The sequence below is a fragment of the Aphelocoma coerulescens genome, chromosome 2, assembly GCF_041296385.1.
Source record: "Aphelocoma coerulescens isolate FSJ_1873_10779 chromosome 2, UR_Acoe_1.0, whole genome shotgun sequence".
Classification (NCBI taxonomy): domain Eukaryota; kingdom Metazoa; phylum Chordata; class Aves; order Passeriformes; family Corvidae; genus Aphelocoma; species Aphelocoma coerulescens.
Window position 1 is genome coordinate 16,128,842 of NC_091015.1, and position 18,666 is coordinate 16,147,507.

Genomic DNA, 18,666 nt, shown 5'->3' on the forward strand with positions numbered 1-18,666 from the left:
ATTTCAAGCACGATCTGTCACACTGCCTCAAGAACTAAAAGTGGTCAGTCTTAACCTTTATTAATTAAAGCTGTTTTCCTGTAACCACTGACAGTCAGGGAAAGGTTTGAGCTGTACTGGGTAGAAGTCAAGCTAAAAACCTTTCGGTGGTCTTCCTTCAACCTCCGGTGCAAGGTAACTCTAGTTACAACAGTATTTAACTCCACACACAAAGCACACAGCCCGCTTTACGAGTTCCACTGCCGCTCCCTTCCCTTCCGACGAGGAATGCCGGCCGGGGCCGCGGCTGTCCCCGCTGTCCCGGTAACGCCGGCCCGTCCCCACGGCAACGCCGCCGGCCATGGCGGGGCGCGGCGCGGCTGGCCCGGGGCGAGGTGAGGGCCGAACGTGGGGCGGGCTGCGTGCGACCCCCGGGCTCCCTGTGTCCCTGCTCCGGGCCCTCGGCTCCCGGCTCCCTCCCGCTGCCACCGCAGACCCTGGTCCGCGCTCCCCACACGGCCGGGGCCGCCCCGAGCCCGGCGCACTTGGGCGGCCCTCGGCCTCCCTGGGCAGGCCGGGCGGGGCTGAGCCCCTCTTTCCGCCATTCAGCGACAGTGCCGGGGGCTGTGGGGCCGTGTCTGTGCGCCTGCACACGGGGCTTTAACAGCAGGATTCTTTTGCTACAGCTTCAACAGAGGCCTTCTGCTGCCGGCTGCAGGATTTCTAATAACACCAGCAATTAAGAAAAAATAGTCAGTGTTTGCACTTGATTTCCCCATTTCTTTAAAATTTGCGAGTTGGCTTCATCAAGTCCCCCTTCCCCTCTTCAGGGATTTAAATGAGTTAAAAAACCCCAGTCGTTCCTAGATAGGTTTATTTCAAATCATAGCAGCCACAGCATATTTAACCATTTGAGAGCTCGGTTTGGTCGTTCTGTGACAGGGTCTCGTTGCCACGGTGGGCTCCGGTGACACTGACCAAGACCATGGGAGTGGCATTGGCGAGAGCAGCTCAGTGGACTGCTGCTGGCTCTGGAACTGGCACGCTTGAAATCACCCCTTTGAACGAATCCCTTTTAAATCAAATTATTAAGTTTGCAGAGGACTTCAGCACTAAGCATCCTCAGGAAGCAGCATTTGTCTTCAGAGAGCCTCTTGAGTGGAAAACGCAGTTGGACTCTTCAGTGTTTGGAGAGGGTTATGAGATCAAGTAAGTCTGAACTGTGGTGTGTTTTCAAATGCAGATGGTGAACTATGATGAAATATTGTCCTCATTTAGCATAAACAAAACCCTATTGTATTTGGGAGGCTGAAACAGGTGGAGGTTTTTTTGATATATATTGAAAATTTTGAGCTAATATTAGTAGAGTGTAAAAACTTGCTTTTTGAGAGTTTGAGACAATTCTGTCTGGTTTGTGATGCAGACCTGTTTAGCCAGTGATCTATATAACTTGCCCTGTCTAGTCCCAAGATTTTTTACAACATGTGTCTAACAGTGATTAACTGTGTAATTTCTCTTGGTGTTAGGAGTTAGTCCTGTTTGGTGGGTTGACCTTGTCTGGTTGCCAGGTGTCCAGTAAGCTGCTCCCCCTCCTGTAATGGACAGGAGAGAAAAGTACAATGAAAGGCCCATGGATTGAGATAAGGACAGGGAGAGATCACTCACCAGTTACTGTCATCAGCAAACCAGACTTGAGTCACGGAAATTAATTTAATCTACTGCCAATCAAAAGTCAGAGTAGGATAATGAGAAATAAAACAAGTCTTAAGACCTTCTACCTTTGTCCCACACCTACCTCTTCCCAAGCTCAACTTCACTCCTGATTTTCTCCTGATTTACCCCCGAGTGGCACAAGGGGACAGGGAATGAGGGTTGAGGTCAGTTTTATTCTGATGTTTCTTCCTCCTCACACTCTTCTGCTCCATCATGGGGTCCCTCTCACAGGACAGTTCTTTACGAACTTCTCCAATGTGAGTCCTTTCCAAAGCCTGCAGGTCTTCACAACCTGCTCCAGCATGGGTCCCTTCTATGGGGTGCAGTCCATCAGGAACAGGCTGCTCCAGTGTGGGTGTCCCTCAGGGTCCCAAGTCCTGCCAGCAAACCTGCTCCAGCATGGTCTCCCTTCTCCATTGGTTCATGGGTCCTTCCAGGACCCTGCTTATTGTGGGCTTCCCATGGAGTCACAGTTTGCTTTGGGCCTATCTGTCTGCTGATGTACTGTAAATAAATTGGTTTACCTTGGGAGTTTTCTGAAATACAGTTTAAAGAAATTGTATATCATGCTTTATTATGTGATGCTTGAATAACATCCAAGATTCTTCTCTATTAAAGTTCATATTTTAAAAATATAACAATTTAATTTTTCTAGTGAAGCGACTGTTCAGTCTGAAGCCAAAGGTAAAGATGGCCAACCATTGCTTGTCCTCTCAGCATCAACCCTCAGAGTTCGCAGTTTTGACCAGCTGTCCCGTTTGCTACAAGTTGCTATGGAAAAAAAGTTAAAGGAAGCACAGGCATGCCTTGAAGGTTTTCTTTCTTTTTTTTTTTCATCTCTCCTCTTTCTTAAGAAGTATATGTCTTCTTCAGTTCATATTTATGAAATGTCCAGGAAGGAAGATATGCCTTCATTTTAAGTATATGAGAAGGTGTTAATTCATGAAGGTGGCTAAAAGTGCTGATCCAGAACGTAATGGAGTTTCTATTTCTTCTTTTATTTACATAGAAATTAATAACCCAGAAATTTGGAATAAAGTTAAATAAAACTGTTGAATCTCATATACAAATTCATGTATACTGAGTAATATCCCAGTTGTTGCAACAGACAGTAGATTTAAATTTTGAAAAAAAAATGAATGTTTTATTTGAGGCTAATAACAGATTTTCCTATGTATGTAGTTTAATGCTCCTTTAAAATGCTACATCCTTTAAAGATAGCCAAAGAAAAAATAATATGCTTAAAGCCATTCTTACCTGCACAAGGTTCACTGTGAGCACTTCCAGATTCCTTCTCACAATGGCTCTAAAATAGAGGTACAAGTACTTCCACTGTGTCATCTTCAAGTCCTAGATTTTCAAAATGACAAGACTCTTGATATGCTAAACTACTTATCATTCTCCTACCTAGAGGTAGAAGAAATCAGTGGTATTCTTTGATAATAGTAGTGGAAACTGCCTTAATAATATAAATGCTCATACTGGATCAAGTTTCAGAGCCATCTAATTATGGGTCCTGTCATCGATCAACCATGACTATTAGGGAAGAATAATATGGACAGTGTATCATGCAGAGCCATTCACAGATGCATGGGACTTCATTTGCAGGAACAGAGCAAAATGGTTTTGTAAAACACATTGATATGCAGTTATGTCACTGTTTACCAAGAAGAGCAGCTGGCATAGCTGTGGAAGTAATGGGGCCATTGGGAATGCTGCTAGAAAACCTAAAGATGTTCTTTAACACTAAATTGTATTTCCAAAATGATCAGTTTTCAGTGAGTTAAGCCCATTGATTTCCTGTTTTGGAAATCAGCCAGCCATATTTTTGGATAAGGAGAGAGTGTTGATAAAAGGAGCTATTTAATATTCCCCCCTTGGTTGAATGAGTCTTACAATCTTTGCTTTGAAAAGGAATTCGTTTGTTAAGGAAAAAAAATCCTTTTGTTCTTAATGTTTTCATATTCTTAAAAGTACATTTCAAATTACAGTAGAGGGATATGAAAGAATACATCATACAGTAATGTTTGATGAATAGCTATGCACATTATAAACTTTTTATTGAAAATTAATAGCCTCAAAATCATAGAGCAATTGAAATAAAAAGTTTGTCTTACCTGAGCATTTTAAACATAGTAGCACATAACATGATTCTGTTTCGTGTTTACAGCTAACAGAGATCCTATAGTGAAAATTCTTGGCCCTGAATATGGGACTGTTGAAGGAGAAGATATGTCCATCTTGCATTTATTTGACAAAGTGAGAAAAGAATCTGATCTTGAAACAGAACTGAAAATGAAAATCGTTCTTCTTCTTCATCAGCTGGATTTGCAACTGCTTAATAGTTCTTTGAAACAGATTTCACAGTAAGTGCATTTCAAATAGAAGCTAAGCATCTCGGGCAGTACATTTTTTTGAGTTTTTTTTTAAATCAGATTGGTTTCAACCCACAATGTGTTTTTGGTATGACAAAGAAATTTATTGAAATAATTTTCACTGTTTGCTAAGTTAATGAAAAGTCATTTTTTTCTGAAGTTTTTTCTATAGATGTGGGTATATAAGTGTGTGCCCACAAGTGTGGGGGTGTTATTGCATTTATTGCATATGTTTTGCATTTTGTTAGCAAATTGAAGTCATTTGTACAAACAACAAAGTCACAGTTAAATATTTTCGAGGAACTGTTTCTTTCTTCATGGAATTGTATTAGGTATTACATTGAGTCTGTTTCAGTTACAAGGACTTTGCATTAGGTATGGAACTAAAATTTCACTAGCCTATAAAAAAAATTAAGAAGATGGAAGATAAACCATTTTCATCTTTTTGTTGCTTCTTTTAAGACTTGGTGTAAACAAAAAAAAATGTGTAATGTTCTCTGAGTACATCCTTTTCAATGAATACATACCGGACCATTTTCTATTAATTGCAGAGATGTAAGACTAAATCCAACTGCTGTAAATAATGAAGTGAATCTTCTCAAGAATTTCTCTGGGCAAGGAGAAGATACTATACTGGAATCACTGGAATATACATCAGGTACCAATCTGACCATATCTCACATTTACATAGACCTTTATTTAAGTACTTGAATTCTGTGTGAAATTTTCTGAATTAATTTCAATAATACATTTGAGGTGTTTATTTCTACCTTGAAGTTATAAAGTAAAATAAAAAGTATTTTCTGATATGCAGTGTTGTTCCTCAGCCTTTACACACAGAAATAATGTCTCAATTATATGAATATTTTCAATGGAAGCAGAGGAAGAGAAATGAGTCCCTGATCCTGAAAAGTGCTAAGCACAGTTATAGTTCTTGGTTGGATTGGGCCATGGGTCACAGAATTTTGGATGATTAATACTTAACAGTATGAATTCTTAAGAGCAAGGTATTGATTTTGGAATTTGATTTGCATACGTGTAATATTAATCATCAGCCATAACTATTAAAATATTTTTAAACTGGATTCAAACACTAATGCTAATTGATTACAGATTACATGTTCTCTAATGGATGCCGAGCTCCTCCCTGGAGACAAGTGCATGGAGAAATTTGTTATTTAGTCATCAAACCACATGACACTGATCCTTTGTATCTCACTTGCAGCACAGCAGGAGTGTTTTTAAATGGAGTAAGTAATAATAAAGGATGCCATTGAGTAATGAATATTTTTATGTGCTAAAATCAGAACTCAGTCATATTTAGGGTGGTTGTATTGGGCTGTAAGACCTGCAGAGCTAGTGTTTTGGTACAGGAGGGAAAGCCACAGTAATAAATGTATGCTAGTTTGCCCATATGTTTTAAGTGCTTTTTCTATAAGTTTTATACTAGGAATGTATTCTGCACTCTTTGCTAGCAGTGTTTGATTAGTCTCTAAATAAAGGTTCTTCACACTATTCCTATTTAAAGGTACTGTGGGACTTGATGCCTCTCTAGTGCCTCATTGCTCTTGATCTGAGGTGTGATATTATTATGTGAGGCTAGTAGAGCTTGCTTTGGTCTTTTTATAAATGATAAGCCGCTCCTTCTTCTTTCAGCAGAAGTTTTTTAGAAATTACTTCTCTCTTTTCTCCTTCTTTCCTTTTGGCTACCTTTTTCCTAAAACCTAAAGATGGGTTTTATTTAGTCCCTTACGTGTGTTAAGTGGTGAGCAGAGCTCTTATATTAATTTTGAAGAGAGATTGATGTCTGTCAGGCATAACTCCACAGATTGATTTCCTAAGAGTTGAAAAATCCAGGGAAGGTTTGATTTGGCCTATTTTTAATAGATGAAGCTCATAAAGCTCAGGCCGTCAGGTCACGTTATTTTCTGTGCCTTTTAGACATCTGCCATACTGCACAGGAAACTCATATTTACTTGATTGTTTGCCATAAGCCATAAATTCTTTTCAGTGGAACTACACAGTGTACAATTAACTGATGGTTATTGCCTGCAAAATTCTGTGTAAGATCTTGATCATTGTCTGTTGGGGTCCATGGAGATGATCCATGTCTCTTTATGCAGCATATTTGAAGTTTGGTCAACTCTGCTGAGCATGAGACTTCTTTATCTAATCCATTACAGTATGACCTTGGTGCTCTTTTGCACTATTTTATGATGCAGATTAAATTACCTGTGTAAGGCATAACTATTAACAATTTTAAATGTATTCTCTTTTTAAGGGTCAGCTAAAGGGTAAAGGTATTGACTATGAAAGAAAAAGTGATCTATATAAAGACATAGTCACATTTTTAAGGGAGAAATCACCTAGATTTGTAGAAAATATGGCTAAACAGGTATGTATTTATTGGTACTGGGTGTACTTCTTTGTGCAAATATACATTGGTAAGAGTTACCTTGTAAACCTGGCTGAACGTTTATGTTCTTTATCAAAGATAAATCTAAGATTAAATGAAGAATTTTAAAGACTGCAGTGCTTTTTTAAATTATTATTTGTTTCAGTTTCTAATAAATAAGTTTCTTTTGTAAATAGCAACTAATACACCATTTCATGTATTGTTCTATCATACTTTATGGTGGGGTTCGATTCAGCATGTGAGATCAGCTTCTAATTTTGCATGAAATGTTTTGCCTGTCTTCTGGTATTGTTCTTTATGGAGCAGTGGAAATGTTAAAGCAGGAAAATATGATATCTGTATGGAAAAGGTCAGCTTTTTATGACAATATTTTTCTGTGATCAAAACCACTTAAATTTTTATTTTCATTCTTTGTAACCCAAACATAAATATTTGCCCAACTTTTTTTATGAGAGCTGCCTGATTTAAATATCAGAGCTCTGAGAGTTAAGTATCCAGCTTACTTTGTCTTGCTTCAGACACTGTAAAATGCAAGTGTTTTGGCTTTTATTTAGAGCTCTATACTAGCTAGAATCACACATTACCACTACAATTTTAGTTGTTTCATTGTTCCTGATAAAACTTTTTTGTCAGGGGTTTTATTGTGATTATTTAAATACAATTTTAATTATTGAAAGAAGGAAGTAATGAATGGGGAATTAATTATTCTCTAGTTCTGATTTTCTGGGATGTAGGGCTGATATTTATTTTTTTGAGAAGCACATTTGACAATTTTGAAGGAACAGAGCATTCCAAGTTGTGCACATAAATACAGTACCTTATATTAACAGTAATGGAATGGGATGGAATTAATGGAAAAGGATTTGTGAGTTGTTCTATTTGAAAGGGTATTAAGTTCCAAATTTTTTCATTTATCTCATAGGCAAGTATTTTTTTAATGTTACACCTAGATATTGGTTTACACTTTATAAATAGGACAACATATGAATGTTTTTAGGCATTGGCTTAATGTATTTGCAGTGATTTGGCTTCATTTGATGCTCATGAAGGGTAAAATATGGTAATATTTTACTGTTTTTTCTGTTCTAATCCTAAATGTTAATATAGATTAGTGTTACTATTGGTGATAGAGAAACATACCTTTATTTACTCGTTTTCTGTCCTTGTGAATATATTGTAACTATTTAAGAAATGAGCAAATAAAGAGCAAATAAATAGAATTTATCCTGTTTTTCCTTAATTTTCATGTAAATCACATACTCAGTATTCCCTGGCTGTGTAAATAAGTTAATGCAGAAGAGTATACATTATACCTTTTTAATGGTTTAGGAATTTCATATCATCTTGCCCTGCTGAAGAGCTAGTTTAGTACATTTTGCTTTCTGAATCTAGAATTTGAACAAGTTCTGCAGCACATTTGTACCTGAGGGAAAATCTTCTCTGCTCTAGAACTATGAAAATGCAGAGAAAAGCTGTAATTCCAAGTTTGCCTAAATGAAGTGAAATATGAGTGGAACTAGTTTTGATTTATTTTCTGAAGAGAAGAGAACTTCAAAAAGCTCATTACATACACATATATTGCAAAACCAATTAACTTTTATAATATCTGCCTGGCCTTGTTTAAGCTAACATTCAGAATTGCTGTGTTGGCATATACAGCTGTAGCAAACATACTTTTAAAAGTATGCTTAACTGATCAAACTACAGCACTAATTCCCCTGTGGTTTGTCTAGTTTATCATGTGCTAAATTGTCTTGTCTAGAGTACATTTTCAGAATGAGAGAATTAGCATGAGTTAGTTTGGAATTAGACACTTGAGTTGGCAAGGTGTCAACAGCCGATTCTCATCAGGGACAAGAAAACAGAGGCTACTGTGACAGTCTCCTTAAAACTGCCCTGAATCTGTCACATAAAGGAATGTCTTCACCTATCTGGTACTGACAGCTGCAATAACAATAATAATAATAAGTAACGATCATATGTTGACTTTCCTGTAAAAATTGAATGTGTTCCAATAGAGAATAAGAGTTGACAAGAGTCTTTTCTGTTCTGTATATTATTGATCAGCCATGGTACTAGACACTGACAGCTGAAGGATTGGTAGGTGCCACTCAGCTCCATTCTTGTGTGTGACTTGTTCAACAATGTTTTCTCCTGAGACGCAGAAGATGAAAAAAAAAAAGGAATGTGTTTATATTAGTTCTAAACTATATCAAATTAAATTACTTGGAACTGAAATCTAGCAGTTTATGATAGCCTATTTTCAGTTTTATGTTCATTACTTTTTTGTGGGAATTTTTTGTAAATCCTTTATGCAGGGAAATAGTTTTTATGTAAATGATCCATTGAAAGCAGAATGGCTGACTTTGCAATTCTAAATCTTAAAACTCATTTGGACCTAGGTTCTGTAAAAATGCTTGTGTCACGGATTTTTGACATACTAGAAATCAAAACCACCAAATATTCAAGGATGTTCTGGAAGTTCCAAATTTATCAACTTGATTTACTTAAAAGACTTCAATTTACACATGATAACTGCAGCTTTCCAAATTAATATTTTGTTCTTTTAAAGACAATATAATTTTGTGCTTAGAATCTAATTCTACATTTAATGCATACAATTTTTAAGCATGGCATCCTAGAATTGTGCTTATAACTTACTGTTTTAATGCTCATTATTCATATAGCAATGAGTGACAAACCATGTCTCCTTTTATTAGGAATATAGTTTTTTCAAAGAACCAGCACAGGAGAAGAATTATCAGCATGTGGAAGGTGCTGGGGTTTCTGGCCAATCACAGAGCCTTCATGATTTTGCAGAAAAGACTTTATGTGAGAAAGGGAAAAGTTCTTCAGCAGGGGGAGGATCCACTGGCCAGAGGTTAAAACCATGTATGAAGTGGAAGAGCAGTGGGCTTTCTGCTTCCCAAAGATAAGTAGTTATCTTTAAAATTGAATTTTCTTATAGATCTCTCTAAACTGTGGTAATGATTGGGCTGCATGTTGTAGGTTTCCATTATTGTCTTAAGTTAGGAGGAGTAAAACAAAGCTGACTACATGTTAATTTCTAAGGAGAGAGTTTGGACCACCAAAGAGAGTTCTCAGGTGTTTTCTGTCATGCGACAACTTTGATGTCATTAGGTCATTTCCACAGCAAGGCAGGGAGGAAAACTTGCAATCATCTGCAGTACTGGTCCTCCAGGGCTGTGATATCATCATATTTTTGGTGTAAAATGCCTTTTTAGGCAAGACAGAGTAGAAAACCTAATCTAAACCACGGTTTCTGAGGGAGGTAAAAGAGGTCCAGGATGGAAAATCAGAATGAATCTTACTTATTACTACCACTTTATAATGATTTCTTATTGTATGAGCTACTTCTCTAGCTCTGCTTAGCCATGATATTCACTAATGAGATTATCTCAAAGTTTGAACACCCAAAATAGAGTATACATATATTGGATATTGTTGGATTTTTCTTCTGAAATCAGAACTCTGTTATGATTTCATGTTTCCTGATTTTGTGTTAGTGGAGGAAGAAGAATATCTGCAGAAAAGCCTTTCAATGTCATCCTACAAAAAAAATAATATCTTTCTCAAGTCTGGCAATTTAACAAGTTGCAAGAAACATTTTAAAGAGGTTTTGGATGTGACCTATGGTTATCAGTTAAAAAAAAAATTGGCTTTCCAGAGCAAGAGCTAACCTATTTCTACAGTCATTGTTAAAGTCTTGATGTAGTGAAATTGACTGTAATCATAAGTAATATTCTCTTTTTTTCTTGTGACTGTGATAGAGTGACCAGCCCAGGCTCAAAAAGACATTTTGCTTTCATGACATTGTAATTTAGGGACAAAAGAAGCACCAGAGATTGTGGCCAGCTAGGACTAGAAGTATTTTTGGAATACGAGGAAAGCAATATATATTGTATTCAGCTGATCAAAGCTATGGAACATCTCAGTGTGTGGAAGAAGTAGGTAGACCAAGTCTGCCTGGAAATAAGATGACTAAAGAAGAAAGATACAGAAAATCATGTCTGGGGATGGTAAATAGGGAACACATAGTCACTGTCAGTTCTAGGACAAAAATAAAGGACATCAAATGAAAATGAGGCAGAGAGATCAGTCCTGAACAAAGGAAGAGACTTCTTCAACACCACATAGTTAAGCACTTGAATTCTATGCCAGAATGTAGTAAATTCATTTGTTTATGTGAGTACAAAAAGCAACCAGAGACATTCATTGAATTATTCATCCATCCAAAACTGTTAATGCATGGACAATCAAGACTTTTCTGAATCACAATATGCTGAAGAATACTGTGGAAAAAATAATTTCTGTGTTCTTTTCTTTTAAATAAACCCAAATCCGGTAGTGTAAAGGCTTCAAAAAAAGACTCTGAAGAGGAAGGGAAAAGTAGTACTGTACCTCTGACTACAAAAAAGACAGCCAGTGGCAAATCTAAAACTGTTAAAATTCAACAGACTTCAAAATGGTATGGGTTACTTACTTTTCTTCCTTTCATTTTTAAATTTTTATTTTCCCTATCTACAGTAATTATCACTATACTTACCATTTGGTAATGTGAATTGTATTTTTCTAATTCTTTTATTAGGCAGTGTTGTCATACCTGTTTGAAATGTGCTTGTCCATATTAGTTTGTAACTATTTGAGATTGGTGATTCTGTTTATTTATTTTAGTAAAACATCAAGCAGCCTTGAAGATGTTGGTGAAAGTTCCTCAGAGACTGATGAAGATGAACAGCCTGTACATCGTCAGGAAGGAGGCACCGATTTGTCACCAGAATACTGGGGAGTTCAGAAACTTGCAAGATATGTAAAAGTAAGTAAGCACTGATAAATTGTATAAAAAATAAAAATAAAGCAGTTATGTTTGAGGACACCAGACCAGTTCCTTGTCCTTATCCACATTCATTATTTCGTATAGTCCTGCAGTATAGTGGACTTTCCTATCATGCACTTTCTTTTTAATCTGCTATTTTTGGCTTATATAGCCCTTTAGATTAAACCATCTGTTCAGTGTTATTTAAAACGTAAGATGGCATAATCTCTTTATTAATTATTTGGTTTCTGCTTTTCTTCTTGTATGAAACTTTCAAAGAGATTTCTTTATGTGGATAATAACTTTCAAGAGTTTTTATTAAAACTGAATAGTTGCCTAAAGTCTTTCATCAACTATGATTAATGCATGTCTGAAATAATTTTAACATGGTCTTGTGTCTGGATAGATGCTTTAGTGGACAAGAAAATGTATGATAAACAGGCATCTTCTAAAACAAACCAAAAAAACGGTTTTTACAGAGACTTGTTGAAAATCTTTTGGAACCTGTAAATATAGATAGTTAGAATCCTGAATATGTCTGAAACAGATCAAAAACCCAACATCCCTTTACTGTTCTGGAAAACTCTAATTATTTTTTTCCCTCAGGAGAAGTTCCTTTACAACTTTGTACTGGAATTTATGTTCTGTTAAGTTGCTAATAAAAGCCCTGGCTTATTTATTTTTTTGAGTACAACTACAGAGTATACACATCCGACTGATAAAATGATGGTGCTGGCTTTTGGTACAGCAGAAAGAGTAAGTTATACGAGGAGCAGCTGAGGGAGCTGGGCTTGTTTAGTCTGGAGAAGGGGAGGCTCAGGGGTGATCTTACCACTCCCTCCAAGTGCCTGAAAGGAGGTAGTAGCCAGGTGGGGGTCAGCCTTTTCTCCCAGGCAGCCAGAGACCAGACACGAAGACCTGGCCTCAAGCTGTGCCAGGGGAGGTTCAGGCTGGACATCAGGAAGAATTTTTCGCTGAAAGGGTTGTTAAGCATTGGAACGGGCTGCCCAGAGAAGTGGTGGAGTCACCATCCTTGGAAGTATTCAAGAAATGACTGGATGTGGGACTTGGTACTGTGGTTTAGTTGACGTGGTGGGCCTCAAAGGTTGGACTCGATAATCCTGAAGATCTTTTCCAACCTTTATGATTCTGCAATTAAATACTTGTGAGGAATAAGCAAAGTTTTGGCTCCTCACAGTCCATTTAACTATTGTAGAAGAGTAACTCAGTATTTCAAAATGTATTGAGTACTCACACTGCTTGTTCTCAGTTCGTGTCTGTGTGGCCTTCTAGTGGACCTGGCAAAGAGACTCAGACAAACATGGATAATGCAAGCCTACCTTTATCTTTTCTAGGTTGGACCTCTTTATTTTTGTCATCTTGGCTACGGTAAAATAACCCTTTGCAAATGTAACTTTAAGCATGTAACTTGCTCAGCTATTCCTAGTGCTGAACACAGCATGTATACATTTTGCATTATAGAATTCTCCCAACTTGCATGTAATTACAGTTCAAGAGGTTGTTTTCAAACCTTTCAGTTTGCTAATAACCTTTCAGCTTGCTTCTGTCTGTGTTATGAAGCAACTCTTTGTACTTTTCTGAGAGCTCAGAAAAACAACCATGTTACTTCTTAGTAAAGACTCAAGGTCCTTCTGGAGAGGATGCTTGAAATTTGTTACTGTTGATGAATTACCACTAATCTTTTGATTGGCCTATTTATGTACCACCCTCTATTGACAAGGCTCTTGTATCCTGGTTACTTAAGTCTCAAACTCCCTTTCCTCTCTAGATCCTTCATATAGTCATGTTTGTATTTTAGTATTGAACTTAAATCAGAATTGAAATTCATATCTATATTTGCATAAAACCATTCTGAAAGGAGAGCAAGAATGACAAATAGGAAAGCATATTTTTCATGCACCTCTCTTTTAGAAATGAGTGTATTTTGTTCCAGCTGTCAACAAGCAAAATTACATCATGGTTTAGAACTAGGAAATGGCAGGGCAGCATTTTTGATCAGATAGTGAGTACCCATTAAGAAGTTTATAATATAAAATTCCATAATATGAAAAGGTTTTGTTGTGAAAATTCAAATATAAACTTCTTTATGTATTCGCACACACCTGAGTCTTCCAATAGTTTTTAAAGTTAGATATAAATTAAACTAAGTATTTGAAGATATACTTAAAATAGTTCTGTGTTCAGTCTTAGCAACATAAAGCAAGAACTCCCTAGTGTCAGATAAAGCTGAAAAGAGATGCTTCAGTGCCATACCACAGACAGTGGTTGAAATGTTTTATTGATGGAGTGCTACTTTAGCTTGCACATGGAATTCATTTTAATTCAAGTATAAATACTGCACTTCTGGCCAGACTTGGGAGATTTTTTGGCATTCTTGTTGTTCATGTAGGCAACTGTTCATGACACATGCAACATAAGAGAAAATAGATTTATGACTGTGTTATTTAAGCATCTACAATTTATATAGAAGCACAAATTTCAAAGGGCTTGTGTTGTTTGCCCATCTGAAAAAATTAATAAAATGCCTTAAATAATAGATGTTTGAGATACCAAGAAAATACAATAATTTGTAGATGCAGTCATTTTTCAAAAGTCTGCTAAAGTGAATCACAATTCAGCAAGTCTCTATAAATCAATTTGCAAACAAAAAACTCCCATAAAACCTGAAAGATACCTACTTTTTTTATAATGTTAGATTGTCATTAAATGTTAAAAAGATGGTTGCTCTTTGTATAAAGCAAACTTGCAAGATGCTGTGAGTTGTGCCTGTAGGCTCTGTACTTGTATTCCTCTTTATGGAGAGAAAATCCAGCGCTGGGGAAATTCCCTTCTGACTTTTTGCCCTTCTCCACTCCCCTTCCTTTCTGGGAAAGAGTATCAGGTTGGAATTGTTCCGCTGGGAAGCAGCTGCTTCTGTGGTCTGGCTCCTTGTCCTACCTTCAATCTTCCCAGGGCTGTGAAGTAGGAGATGGAGCATGTGTGTTCCTGCCATGCTTCCCCATTGATTTAACAAAGAGCAGAAAAATAGATCAGTGAGCTTGGTGATGGCCTTGTGTTAGGCATCCTTTGGGGCCAGAGTAGATAAAATTGGAATGAAGCGCTCTGTTGATGTTTGTAACAGTGAGATTCACCCAGCCTACTTCAGATTTGACATTATTTGTTAAATTGGTGCTTCTGAAGAATTGGATTTCTAAATGGAAGGACTACATTCTACATCTGAATGGTTTTAGGAGTAGGATGAAGGGGTCATCTTTTTCAGTTATCCTTTTACTAGAAATGGGGAGCACCAGGTAGAAATGCAGAATATTCTTTGTGGCAGAGCTCGGGCTATTCACTGAAAAAAAAAAAAGAAGAAAAAAAATGGTGAGAGCTGGGCTTCGTGCTGCCCAGTTTTATGATAAAACTGAGATGTTGAGAGGTGAATTGGGGCTGGTGACTGTGCCAGGAATAACACCAATATCCAGAATAAGTCTTTAATCCCTTAAGAACTTGTGCTGTTTGATTTTGGTTCCCTGCAAGGGTGTGATTTATGCATACACCTATGCCAGGATGAGGATGAAGAGAGTTCTGCAGGACCATTCAGTTTCTTACATGGAAAGTCATTCTACTTTTGGCTGTATTTCAGGAGTGTGCTAGTGAAACCAGTCAAATCTCACACTTTGTGTAAAATATCCGTTAATTTCGTATCTGTTTGGAATTACTCCAGTGCAAAAGACCTCATTCCCAGAACAGCACTATGTTTCTTTTCTACTTTGGAATCATATCTGGACAAATCTGCTGTCCCTCCCTAGCTGTTTGTGTCCTGTGCCAGGCCCAGGAGCTGGAGAAAGGCTATGGCACTGCACAGGTGCCAGGAAGGATGTTCCTGGGCCTTGGACAGCAGCTCCCAGGTGCCCACGTGCAAATGAAAATTGTGTGGTTTAGCAGCTGATGTATACAGCAACTCTTTTATAAGAACCAGTGATAAATTTACAGCACTTGTGAAGACACTGATGTGGCTTGTAGATTTTTCTCAAAATTTACATGCAATAGAGGACAGACAGTCTTTTTAAACTGCATCATGGAAAAGTATAGCTTTCTTAAGTTGTAATAGAATTGCAAACATTCCATATTATTAGGATTACACTACTGCTCATTATAAAAATTTAAATCAGCTTCATGAGTCATGTATTAAGAAATTGACTGTGTTTTGGGATTAGCAGAAAAGTAATTCTATTTTATTCTAACGTGCAGGACCTCAGAAAAAGACATGAACATCCCACCAAAGGAATAAGTAGAAGTAATTAGTCTTCTAGTACTAATTGTTTAAAGTAAATTACACACAAAGTAATTACAAATTTAGTAAGACAAGGAAAAATAAAATGTTAGTGTTACAGTTTACCTACTGAAGTACCAGACATTTGGTTGCTTATTTTGCACATTGTAATACTACTTTAAAAGTTTTTTCATTCTCACAGAAGTCTTAAAATCTCTATTGTTTATGGATGTTCCTGTAGTCCTGAAATCTGGCCCTGTATGTATGATAGATGCAAATGTTAGAATCTAAGAGGAGGAGTAAAAGTCCCTAATCTCTGTAGGACATATATTACACGTCAGTTTTTTCTACAATCTGTGGATAAGAGCTAACTGGTTTTCCTTTATAATATCTTATTGGCAAGACTTGCATGAGATTATATTTTAGCTGGTAAATACATAATAAGCATATGTAAATGCATACAAAATATTTTTGTACATGTAATAACTTGGTCTCTGTATAATGCCTTTTTTCAGGAGTGACCAACTTTGACCAATTCACCTTATTAGTAGAATGACTAACAACAAATCTTTTCCCTTCCCTTCCCTCATGAAAGTATATGGTGGGGTAATCTGGAGGAGGTTATTCAACTGGACAGAAAAATCAAGATGAAAAATAAATTTTTCTTTAGTTTGGCTAAGGCTGTTACTTTTCAGCAAATACCAAATGTATGTGACATAATCGTGTGCCACCTGCTAGTGTTTCCTGGCATGTGTTTGGCTCACCCTTCAGCCTTGGCAAACCTATCAGCCTTCCTGTCACTCCCTTCTCTAGTGTTCATGAACGTCTCTTGCTCCTATCTTCCAGTACTAGCCAAGATTTTATTTTAAAATTTGGTAAAGGATGCGATTACTGCAAAAAAAAGGAAATAAAAATATGTGAAAAATGCATTTTATAGGTAAGATGTGTATTTTCTAATAACCTAGATAGTGCTGATCATGAAAAAGAAATATTTTTGTGATAACTTTACTAGGTAGGAAATACTGGCAAATGGTGAACTCTCAATTTATTATTATAATTGGCAACTGTGAAGCACTGGAATAGGTCTCTCCTCAAAATGCCATACAATCATTCTTCATCCCAAGAGACATATAAAATTCATAATAACCAGTTGAATTTTGACCATTAACACCAACACCAACTCTGATGAATTTCTGTGTAGTGGAAGTTTAATTAATGTTCGCAGGGTCACACATTCCTTAGTTTCATACCTGATGAGATGAAAGACAATCTATAAATGAAGAAAAAAAGTAAACAGAATTCAGTAAAAAAGGGGAAAAAAGAGATTGTAGATGAAAAATAAAGGATGGAGGAAAATAATGTAAAATAACTTAAGTTTGATTCTCCTCTTTCTGCAGGGTTGTATTCTATGATGAAAGCAGGTAACCATAACTGACACCATAACTGTAGTACCTCTAAAATAGTAGTAAATTGCCCCTGTTGTCTCAATCTGACTTCAGGTTTTATATTCATGAAGTAGATAATCAAATTGTTATGTTTCCTAAATAATTAGAGTGGGATTGTGTCTGAAAGGTAGCAAGAGTTTTAAGTAGTGAGAACAACATTCTGCATTGTTTTTAAGTGTTATTCTAGGCTCAATTTAATCACAGCTCACTATACACACAGTTATCTCAGAAGCATGCTTGTGCTTCAGCCATGTCTTCACCCATATTTGTTTTTCCTATGCTCTCACTAAGCCCTGTTTCTAAGTTTGTTTTATTTCTCCAGAGAGCACCTATCTCTCAGTTTTTCATAAACTATTTTTATAATTTTGTTTTCCTTGCAAAAATAGTTTTTGGCCCATTTCAAATGAGACTGTCTCTTCTGTCTGTTCAGTGCTTATAAAGCTTCAACAGTGTGCAATCTCTCCAGTAGTCTGCAGAGGCAAAGGTCCTTCCTGGTTCAACCTCATTAACTTTTCTTCTCAGATTCACATCCACTGGTTTCCTAAATTAGTTGGATACATAAAATTAAAATGGCTGTAATAACATCAAGGCTTTCATCCTCTTTGTGAGCCAAGTACTAGGCAAAATCAGAAATGCTCAGGCAGGTCTGACACTGTCACACAAGGTCAGTAACACACCTGTGTTATGGACAGCATATGTCTTATCTCCAAGCCTGCAGTCAGAGTTTGCAATGTTAAATTACTGTTGACAGTAGTGCTGTTTGTGTATGGTTTTTTTTCTTCTTTGAATTTAATTCTAGACCTTTTTCTCTTTCTTATTCAATCCTATTTCCTTCTAATTTCTACATGTTCTTTTAAAACACATATATGCTTTATTTTCCTCAGATGAAGTGTCCTTACAAAATTGTCCAGATGCATCTGGGGAAGAAATGCACCCCTAAAACGAAAATTTCACAATGGACTAGAAGATAAACTTGCACTGTTAGGATATTATATATTATCTTGGCCAGGTTTTCTGTGGTTTTGGGGTCACCACTTCACTTCTTTCCAAGTCTGAGGTTTGAGAAGTTACTAGGAAAAGTATTCTATTATTCCTAGTCCAATGAAGTAAAAGTTCATATGTTTGTACATGAACTGTTAGACTCTTACCTCCTCTATAGCAGAATCCAATTTCTATGAATCAGAAACGGAAAGCTTACAGAATGGATACATGTCTTGGAAGAGTTTTCAAGGGGGAATCAATGCTTGCCTAACAAAACCTCCTGGTTCACACAGAAAATAATAGACATTCTTTCTTTTGAAAACTCATTTATTTTCAATTTCATAAAATATGACAATTTAAACTGTATCTGGGTCATGATATATGTGTCACTTCTGCCACTGTGTAGGATCAAGGTCAAGGTATTAATCTGCAACTAAAACTGTGCAGCTTCTGTGCATTGTTGTAGTCCAGTGTGAATGTTTTGAAACTTTGTGATGGCTGTGATTTTCCACTGGCTTTACTTATATTAATCTGTATGGTTTACATACTGCCAGGCTGGAGCTAAAGAACCCCAGAAGATTCAGGAAGTGGGTCAGGGAATTATTCCATAACTCAGTTATACTTGTCCATAACTCATGTCTTAA

At 36.8% G+C, this 18,666-nt stretch overlaps 1 protein-coding gene across 2 annotated transcripts in view; it reads left to right on the plus strand.

The window, feature by feature from the left end:
* Nucleotides 1-267: 267 nt before the first annotated feature.
* ODAD2 (outer dynein arm docking complex subunit 2) overlaps nt 268-18,666 on the plus strand; it is a 73,101-nt gene continuing 54,702 nt past the window's right edge. The window contains exons 1-10 of one of the 2 annotated variants that reach the window (XM_069005735.1): nt 268-374; nt 922-1,188; nt 2,348-2,505; nt 3,863-4,058; nt 4,619-4,725; nt 5,181-5,317; nt 6,349-6,462; nt 9,204-9,415; nt 10,838-10,972; nt 11,179-11,320. In XM_069005735.1, the coding sequence (XP_068861836.1) occupies nt 268-374; nt 922-1,188; nt 2,348-2,505; nt 3,863-4,058; nt 4,619-4,725; nt 5,181-5,317; nt 6,349-6,462; nt 9,204-9,415; nt 10,838-10,972; nt 11,179-11,320 (1,575 nt within the window). Of the gene's footprint in view, nt 375-921; nt 1,189-2,347; nt 2,506-3,862; nt 4,059-4,618; nt 4,726-5,180; nt 5,318-6,348; nt 6,463-9,203; nt 9,418-10,837; nt 10,973-11,178; nt 11,321-18,666 lie in introns of those variants that run through there. The other variant, XM_069005736.1, reaches the window with a different exon arrangement.